Source organism: Magnolia sinica, chromosome 3 (genome assembly GCF_029962835.1).
Source record: "Magnolia sinica isolate HGM2019 chromosome 3, MsV1, whole genome shotgun sequence".
NCBI lineage: Eukaryota > Viridiplantae > Streptophyta > Magnoliopsida > Magnoliales > Magnoliaceae > Magnolia > Magnolia sinica.
This window is the reverse complement of record NC_080575.1, coordinates 110,391,049-110,401,507: the sequence shown is the minus strand read 5'-3', so window position 1 is coordinate 110,401,507 and position 10,459 is coordinate 110,391,049. Positions and strand designations below refer to the sequence as shown.

The 10,459-nt window shown below is 39.8% G+C and overlaps 1 protein-coding gene across 1 annotated transcript; it reads left to right on the top strand.

Moving 5' to 3' along the window:
• The first annotated feature begins 755 nt into the window (after positions 1-755).
• LOC131240693 (3-ketoacyl-CoA thiolase 2, peroxisomal-like) lies at positions 756-10,176 on the top strand. The gene is made up of 14 exons (XM_058239106.1): positions 756-898; positions 1,046-1,110; positions 1,605-1,689; positions 2,239-2,365; positions 2,591-2,689; positions 2,760-2,827; positions 2,933-3,040; positions 3,129-3,206; positions 3,325-3,457; positions 3,625-3,721; positions 4,842-4,965; positions 5,065-5,173; positions 9,555-9,638; positions 9,764-10,176. Exons 1-14 carry the CDS (start codon positions 809-811, stop codon positions 9,871-9,873), a joined length of 1,377 nt encoding a protein of 458 aa, XP_058095089.1. The 5' UTR covers positions 756-808; the 3' UTR covers positions 9,874-10,176.
• Positions 10,177-10,459: the final 283 nt, after the last annotated feature.

Genomic DNA, 10,459 nt, shown 5'->3' with positions numbered 1-10,459 from the left:
TGAACCGTATGGATGGCATCTAGACATCAATGTTGACCTAAGTGATCTCGCGAAAACGATGGACGGGGTGTATTTCTAACTAACGTCACGTGGCCCCACCTAAGTTCCAAACGCGGAAACGGATTGGCTACTCCCCTGCAACCAACCAATGGCTGATGGTCGGTGCTCTGTGGGCCGCACCATGATGTATTTGTTTCATCCATGCCTTCCATATATTTTTCCAGATTATTTTATGGTATGAAACCAAAAATGAGTTATATCCAAATCTCAAGTGGACCACATTACAGGAAACAGTGTTGAATGAGTGTCGACCATTAAAAACATTTTGGTGGCCAGGATCAATATGATATTTGTTTTTTCCCTTCATCTGGGCCTGTATGACCTAATCAACAGATTGGATGTCAAATAAACAGTACAGTGGGCCTTGGGAGTATTTTAATGTGGATATCCCAATCGTTATTGTTTTCCTAAGGTGTAGTCCACCTGAGATTTATATCCATCTCAGTTTTTGGTTAAAGCACTAAAATGATACGTAAAAATGGATGAGAGGAATGGATGAGACACATACATCATGGTGGGGCCCATAGAGCACCGACCACCGACAACCAGCCACCAGGCTGGTGGCAGGGGGAGTAGGTAGCCAATCCGTTTCCGTCCAGCGCGGACCGTACTCCAGAGCAGGAAAATGCGTCGTACGTTCTCTCTCCTTCTCGTCTATATAAAAACTTCCATACTCCCTACCTTCGCCTCGCTCTCTCCTCTTTCCTCAAAATCTCGCGAGAAGAGAAATAGCAAGAGAGAAATAGAAATGGAGAAAGCTGTCGAGAGGCAGAGAATTCTGCTCCAGCATCTTCAACCCTCTTCTTCTTCTTTCTCTTCTCCACTTTCCAATATCTCAGTAATTTCTCTTTCTCTCTGAGTCTGACGTTTATTTCTTGGAGTCTGCTTTTTCAGGGTGTCTGAGTTTTATCTGACGCGAGTATATTTCTTGGTGCATTTTTTCAACTGTGATTAACTGTAATTGGTCTGTTTTGTCAAAAAACAGGGCTCCGTTTGTTCGGCTGCATATCAGAGAACTGCTACTTTTGGAGATGACGTTGTAATCGTGGCGTAAGTTCCCTTCCATCGTCTGCCCGAGGACCTGAGATTGTGTCCTCCGGCGTCAGGTCCGAATAAGTAAGGCCCACGGTTCTGCGATTCCGGCCGTTGATCTAATGTGTCCTAACGTGGATGATCTGCTTCCCTGAAAATATCCCTGTTTTGGTAGATGCCATGGAAATTAGACGGTTCAGACAAATTCAACGATCCGTGTTCAATAGGATGGATGCTGATGATCGGACGACTAGGATGCTCCGATCGGGGAGATTTTTGGGGCACGGTCCATCCGTGGTGGGTTCCATCAAATCGACAGGCTGGATGGTCGAACCATAGGGCCTGCTTGTATGGGCTGGGCATTGGATGGCGATATCCATGTCCGATGGTCGAAGATTAGATAATTTCTCTTTGTTCTGTTCGGTGGAAATCCGAAGCTTGTGGAATTCTTGATGCTCTTCAATCTGGTACTCAGTTCATATGTTGTTTTTGAATTGATTAATGATGTGCAGAGCATACCGAACTGCGATTTGCAAGGCGAAACGTGGCGGTTTCAAGGACACTCAGGCAGATGACTTGCTTGCGCCTGTGCTTAAGGTTCGTTCATTCTTCAAGGCTTATTTTAGATATAATTTGTTTTTCCTTTTAATTTGAACGGTTCTGATGAAATATTAGCATTATAGAAAGGGACCCAAAAAAACTACGATGCGTATGTGGTATGAACACAGCTTTACCCCTGAGGCTGCATGTGGATGTATGATTGATTTCAATTACAATCATTAAGTTGCAGCATAGTGAAATGTCCAAGTTGGATTAGTGTCCCTTTAGTTGTAGTGAATAATCCGTGCCAAATCATGATTGCTTCCATTTTTAGTTTGAATTGAAACTAAAACAATTGAATTTTTATAATTCTCTCCACTTTGTCGCATTTTAGTCATTGTAATTGAAATCCATTTTATGGCCAGACGCTGCCTCAGTATTGAAGTAATTAGCATGAATACAAGACCAATACATTTCCTAATTTAGAATAACTCGGCCATTATAAGACATGCATTTTCCATATTTGTTGAATTGGGAATGAATCTAAGCATCTTGGTTTGTGGCGGTTATTCTTCTCCTTATTCTCTTCGTGGGTGTTTACTGTAGGCATTGCTCGATAAAACTAATCTCAACCCAAATGAAGTCGGGGATATTGTCGTTGGTACAGTGTTGGCCCCAGGTTCTCAAAGAGCAATGGAATGCAGGATGGCGTCATTTTATGCTGGTTTTCCTGGTATTTTACTTTCACGTGCATCTTTTCTCATCTGTCCTTATAGCACCCTCTGCATCTTTCATTTCAGAAGTGGCTTTTGAAACTTCTAATTTTGAATGTTCCTGGAGGTATGAGTGCACAAACCTCTTGGTGGCAAAGGGCACACTGAACTCGTGACCATTAAAAAAATTTTCCCTTCCATTTCTATTTTTGTCTTTGATGTTTACAATTATGTGTGTCATGTAGAAACCGTGTCGATCAGAACTGTGAACCGGCAATGTTCGTCAGGTCTCCAAGCAGTTGCTGATGTTGCTGCCGCCATAAAAGCTGGATTTTATGACATAGGTAAGACTACATTGCTGTGGTCATGTTGCATGCGAACTTGTGTCTTTACCTTTTTCATCTGTTAATGCAGGCATTGGGGCCGGCTTGGAGTCTATGAGCACAAATTCAATTGGTTGGGACATTCAAATAAATTCAAAAGTATATTCTCTCATCTCATTTTGTAGCCTCTAATCTTAAACATGTTTGATTTAAGAAAGGATTTTTGATGGGGACATTATTTAATTTTCTTCTTTAATTTCCCAGTTAGAGAGATTTCCACAAGCTCAAGACTGTCTTCTTCCTATGGGCATTACTTCTGAGAATGTTGCACAACGTTTTGGCATCACACGGGAGGAGCAAGATCAGGCTGCTGTGAGTTTTGTAGTTGTGGTGTTCACGTTCCGATACCATGATGTAGTTGTTTCATGTAATTGTCTAATATTGTGAAATCTATGTCCAGGTTGCATCCCATAAGAAGGCGGCTGCAGCAACTGCTTCCGGTAAATTCAGAGATGAAATTATCCCTGTGGCCACAAAGGTGAAATTTTATTGCAGTGAGGCCCTAGTGATCCTAGCTCTCTTTCACTGTTTGGATTTTTAAAATTTTATGCTAGATGGGCTGTATTTTGGATTTGATGGGTTTCTTATTAATGAAGATTGTAGAAGCAAAAACTGGAGGGGAGAAACAGGTTATAATTTCTGTTGATGATGGAATTCGGCCAAACACATCATTGTCTGATTTAGCAAAGCTCAAACCTGCATTTAAGGAGGGCGGAACCACCACTGCTGGTATTCAATGATATTCTACATGTGTAATTACTTGATTGAACAACAACTGAACACTTTATTGCATGCGTGCTTTACTAGAATGTAACATTTGATATATATGTTTTTCGGGAATTAGATTCTGTGGAGGATTAGATCTTATATGAAATATCTGTTTCATACTTTGACAGGGAATTCCAGCCAAGTGAGTGATGGTGCCGGAGCAGTGCTCCTCATGAAAAGATCTTTGGCAATGCAGAAAGGGCTTCCCATTCTCGGTGTATTCAGGTTTATGTTTTTCCTTGTAACTAAAAGATGACTTGGGTTATTCAAAATAAGCTATGCACAATCATTCATCTGGTAAAAAATTCTAGGGCAGATGCTCCACACTATTAATTTTCTATATTGTATTTGGCACCACTTAGCTATATCTCAGGCAGCCTTCAGACATGACTGGGATTGTTGTCGTTCTGTGTTTCGTTATCCCAACTGCTGTTTTCTTGAGATTGCTGCCATTTATTATCTAGTGAGCCTGGCAACATATTAGGTAATGGTAACAGCCAATGTAATTGCTGTCTGTTTGATCATTACAATATAGGGTAACAGCACTGTCGTCATCATCAACATCATCATCATCATCATCTAAGCCTTATCCCAATTAGTTTGGGTTGGTTACATGAATCTTGTTCTGCATTGTTTGAATTCATGATGAAAGTTATGGCATCAGTTTGACTCTGGCTGCCAACTTGATGCAACCCTCCTCCTTTATCCAGGCCGGGGACCGGCAATGAGTGCACAAAACTCCCACAGGCTCAATGTAGTAGACTTTTACATAGGTTGATTACAATTAAGTACTATCTAATAGTCTATTACATAGGTTGATCACAATCAACGAGCTTGTAATCACGCAATGATAAACAAATTTGAAGGACATTACAGCCCCATATCATACCTAAAAAAGACATTAAAACCCCATACTGCAAGCAGGTCCCACTGTTACCTTTACGTAGTGGGTCTGTTATATAACCATTTTTTAATACCTTGCAGCCCAGGCCAAGAAAAATCAAAATTTTGAACAGGCCAGCCATGACTGGGTCGAAAGCTGGGGGCCAAACCAACCCCAGGCCCGCCCACTGTTGGGTATATTATCTAGGGTTGCTAAATACTGTTTCTCGCATGTCTTCCTATTCTAAATGATCATGATGGTCTCTTTCTCAAGTCATCAGTATGTTTTACTCTAATTCAATCGGGATGCGTCTTTCTTATCCGTCTGAGTTTCCAAAGGAATTAGATACATCACTTATGTCGATTATACCATATTCATCGTTTTCTATGAACTTGCCTTTCTAAGAGATGAATCATTCTCATGCATATCACATTTCTTTCTACTCCGGTGTTACTTGTACAGGAGTTTTGCTGCTGTTGGAGTTGATCCAGCCGTTATGGGCATTGGCCCAGCTGTTGCAATTCCTGCTGCATTGCAGTTGGCTGGTCTTGAAATTAACGATATTGATCTCTTTGAAATAAATGAGGTAAGAGTTCAGGCTATTTCTTCTAATTTTCTTTCCTTGCGTCATTGTGGTCAAGTTGAAGGTCTTCAAGTAATTGCATCTTCAACGTTCCATGTGTAGGCATTTTCCTCCCAATTTGTTTACTGCTGTAAGAAGCTGGAGCTTGATCCAGAAAAAGTAAATGTGAACGGTGGTGCCATGGCTCTTGGGCATCCTTTGGGTGCAACAGGTATTTATAATAACATATTTCAATTTATCATGCCCTTTTTTTTTCTATAAGCCAGTAATTGTTACTAGAAGCAGTGTACCAGTTACAATAACTTGAATGGTGATGATTTCACACACATGAGATATGTTGAATTTACAATGATTACCATCTTTGTTTCCAGACTAGTACATTTCTGCTACTTGTAGTTGTGATTATATCTGTAGTTTGTGATGAGAGTGCACCATAAATAATTCCAGAGACTAAACCTAGCTTTGGTTAAATTTAAAAGGCTGCCAGCAGTTGTTACTAAGAATAATACCAGTTACAGCATCTAGAAGAGTGATGGTTGCCGATTTGTGCAACATGTTGGGTTTTCCATGTTTAATATCTGCATTTCCACATTTCTATGTTTCAGCTACTTGTATTGTAGTTGTCACTAAGGGCCCGTTTGGATACCACCAAATAAGTTACTTTTTCTACTTACAGTAGTAGATAAGTAACTTATTTGAGATAAGTAAGTTTGGTTTATGATCAATTATAAGTACCTTTTTTATTTAAAGTTACTTGATCACTTCAGTTTAATAAATAGAAATCAAGATAAGCTACTCAAGGCAGAAGTAACTCAAGTAACTTAGGATCCAAACGCTCTCTAAATCTGTAGTTTGTGGTGGGAGTGTGCCAGAAATGAATGACAGTGATTGTGAGTTGTTGTGGTCACGTGTTTTAGCCGACTAATGAAATGGTTTAAGTTTTAACCTTCAAGAACCGTAAATTTCTTCACCAGATGTAGAGCTGCAAGTTGGGTTCAGGTCAACCTGAACCTGTCCCAACCCAATCCTGGTTCCTTAGTTCAGGTTGTGTTGGGTTTCCGGGGTCATCAAGCGGGGTTAAGGTCGGAAAACTCCAGCCCGATGTGAAATCGGGTTGGGTTTGGGTCGAGCAAAATCAGGCCAGGTTAGGGTAGGGTTGGGAATAATCACATGTATTTGGGTTGGATTGGGTCAAATCAGGTCTGGTTGGGTGGGCTTAGGGTTGAGCATAGAGGAATTTTGGTTGGGTTTGGGTTGGGCACCATTGGGTCGGGTCGAGTTGTGGGTTGGGTTCCCTCAAGGTCGGGTCAGGTTCAGATTGACCCTCAACTCAACCCAACCTACCCGAGTGGCACCACGAACTGGGTGGATCTCATGAATTTCTTTGATCTTTTGTACTTGTACGCCTGTAGACTGGTTGGCTATGTGATCCATTTCTTGAACTTTGGGTAGTGCTGCCAGGGAGGATGAGCTAGTCTGCTTATTATCTTGACTGTAGTTTGGTTTTTATTCCCTCAATCTGTCGATCCATGAGTGGCACATGTTAGACAGCTCTGATACCATAGCACAATAGCAAGAAGTTTAATTGCTTGCAATATGTGGACCTCCACGTATATCATATTGATAATACAGCATCAAGTCATGTCCAGCCAAAGGAATGAGAAAAGAGGAAGAAGGGAAGAAAATTCCCAACTAGGGAATCAAGGTTGTGAAACATCACCCAAAGAGACCCATGGTGAACATGTGTCGGAAAGGTTCGAGACATGGGCACAAGTTCATTCAGGGGTTTATGTTGTACTGTATATAGTCTCCATAATGTTATTAAAAGCATTAGCTATAGAGTTCTTTATACCATGTTGAGAAAGTGATCTTTCTTGGTTGCACACAGTGTTCGAAATATCGGTATTACGTATCACATCCTTGGGATACAGATATGTATCGGTTATCGCATGGGATATGCCATTTGTAGTGGGTAATTTATACCACTTTTTGGGAAACACAGGGAAACATTAGGAAATTGGTTGAATTTTTAAATGAAACTTCAAGGATTGTTAGAAAAGACCTTAATATACACTTTTAAATTATAACATCTCAAAAAAGTAGTAACAAAAGAAGTGCACATGATAGGTTTCCTTTATATAGGGTCCTAAGCTATGCTTTTAAAAAAAGGGTCCTAAGCTATGCGCTATCTAACTAAACTACCGCAATTATATTCAAATTAAATACATAACATTTAGAGTGTACGTGATGATCATTTAATCAAACACTCTTAAATACCTTGAAATTAGTCTCAATTGACAACTGGTTGAAAATCTTGGAAAACAATAATTTTTCAATAATTTTTTAAATTAATTTTTAATTAAAAAATGAATTTTATTTTCCAAAAATTGACAAGTTCTTAACAAATCAGTAGATTAACCCTCATGCATTATTGATTTCATGTTTGGAGTGCAACATTGCAAGCAATTTGGGAGAAATTGGAAAAGTTTTGAATTTTCTCAAATTTTCTTCAAATTGGACCACCTACACTCAAATTTCGAAATTAGAATGCATGTGATGATCATTTCATCAAATACTCCTAAATACTTCAAAATTAGTCTCAATTAACAGCTGGTCGAAGGAAATTTTCAAAAGAAAATGGAGAACATGAAGAACTAATGAATATCGAAATCAAAGCTCAAACTTCATAATTTTTCATGCAAAATATGAAAAACCAATGGATTTAAAACTATTTGACACTGATTTAACATAATTTCAAAAAAAAAAAAAAGGGATCGAAAATTGAAAATGCTCGCTAGATTGAAAATGTGGGATACATTGGCACTACTTGTGCATTGCGTATCGCATAGATTGGATATAAGCTATATCATGGGATATATCGGCCAATATCGTCGATATTTAAAACATTGGCTGCATGTCTTTGGAAACTATTGACATAGAGATTTCTGAACTAGGATATCCTGATACTTTATTCCCAACACAGTTTTTTGTACCCCCATATGATGTCATATGGTCTTTCTTGGTTGCACTTCTGCATTTGCATTAATTCTGTTATTTTCCTAACTCAGAGTAATTCTCTCATGGTGCAAAATTGGATGAGATATAGGCCTGGCAATGGGCCAGGCTGCGAGGCCTGGCCTTGGATTTTGAATAGGGTAGGCTGGGCGTCCAGGCATGCCCTGTTCAAAATTTTGATTTTGCTGGCCCAGGCCAGGCCCATTGCCAGCCTTATCCCATATTCATGTCCTAGATTTTTTGAAATGCTCGCACCTTGTGTTCATGTTTTGTATGCGTATCTGTATTTGGGCAATGGAGCATGTGAATATTGGGGGGTGGGGGTGCGTCCCGGGAAATTTAGTGACTTTTGTGGTAAATTCTTTCTTTACTTCTCTAAAAACTGTAGGCAGCCTCCATCGAAGTAGAAATTGAGAATTTCTTGAACAAAACCGTCTGGCTGCATTGGGGAAATTTCTATGCAAGATGTATGGGCAACATAGTAAACTTTAAATAAAAATAAATAAATAAATAAATAAATAAAAACCTAAAGATCCATTAGTTATGTGTAATGAAGTATCCCACAAACAAAACATAACAATAATTAAACACAAAGTTATGGTCTATCGACTATAGCTGTGTCCGGTAGTGTAGTATCTGACACACAAACATGGACGTGTTGAAATGGCACAATCCAAAGAGAAGTGCCTTGTACTTAGATGATAATTGTGATCATAACCTGCTTGCACAGACCCTACTCTGTCGTGGTTAGGCCAGTCAAATCAATTGTCATACAAGCTCCTTAATGTTTATTCATCTCACCATGGACTACAGCTACTTACAATTTTGCAACATTTTGTTCAGTAATTGCTCTAGATTATTTCATTTCCATGAAAAAATCACTTCATGAATACATTTGCCAACACCACCAAATACAAATACACCTCCATGAATGATAGTACCGAAAAGACATACCTGCAGCCTATGGGTGAGGTTCAAGTCCATGAAATTGGAGAAGGTAGAAATTTTGGTTGAATATTATGAACGGGTTTCCAGACCCAATATGCTGTGGATGTCTGTGTTGGGAAGGTTGATTATTTTTTAAGCAATACTGTTTTTTCTCAATAAACCGACACCAATTTTTTGTGTTTAACTGAACCTTGACTTGTTGGGGCTATCTTTCCGAATGATTCAAGAATTTGTGTTATTGAATTCTCAAGGAACTTGTTGATTTTTATCAACCTATGTAATCGACTATTACATAGCTCCAATCAATCCATTGAAATTTAGCAAATGTATAATTGGATTTAAGGGAACTAAGCCATAATATGTCGAGAATCTGAAGTAGAGCAGGGTTAAGTCAGGTTGCAGATCACTCTCATTAAAATAAGGAGTTGTTTGAGAGACGCATGGTGTAGGAGAACTAAAGGCTTTTCTTCTCTTCTTCTCAGACTTCTATTCTTTTCTTCTTCTTTCCCATACATTGAGGGACAGCCGGAAATGGGTCCCTCAGAAACTGCATGTCATTCTATGAGTTCTTCCTTCACTGGCAAAGCACATTTATATGGAGGGTAATCTTTTTCTGTTTCTTTTCACAGGCGCCCGCTGTGTGGGAACTCTGTTGCATGAGATGAAGCGTCGAGGCAAGGACTGCCGGTTCGGAGTGATATCAATGTGCATAGGTAGGTTTGCGTGCAAGTGCAAATGTGTGTGTTGTGTGTGGGTCAGGTGGTGAGTGGGATTTTGTGCTGTTGTCCTTATTTTTAGGTGTATTTAACTGGTGACGATGTGTTTGCTACCCTGACAGGCACAGGAATGGGGGCTGCAGCCGTTTTTGAAGCAGGAGATTGTGTCGATGAACTGACCAACGCCTGCAGGATCCAATCCAACAATCTGCTATCCAATGATGCTCTATAACCTCTTCCATCCATCCTGCCCGTCCATCACAAGGTATATGTGCCTATTGTTTGGCATCCTAACGAATTCAAGTACCATTACAAGGTAAAATAAATTAGGAGAAGATACAGGTCCGCATAAATGGGACATGTGGGTCCCATCTGTATGTTGACATGACCTTCTGTTGTCTGTTTTAGCTCATGAAGTCTGTTTTGTTAGTCCCTTTTCAACTTCCTCTATTAAGTGATATTTGTTTTGGAAGGAGAACAAATGGTGGAAAACAACCCTTATAGTCAAAAGTGAAGTGGAGATTTTCTTGTTGTATTCTGGATTCTTTTCTTCTTTTATATAGTGCACATACAATGTACGGCTATTTCTTTCCAGCCAACCAAGCCATGCAAAAGGTGGGCTGCATCATAGAGATCACCAGGGCCAAAAACCGGGATGGTCCATTTATCAGGAGAACTACGACCGAGGAATCAATGGACAGCCGATGGTCTTGACCCAATGTGTGTGTGGTTCACCTGATTAGTGGATTGTTCCAATTTTCACTCCAGGTGATCCTCATGGTATGGTCCACTGTTTTCACAGGTTGGGTGTTCCATTG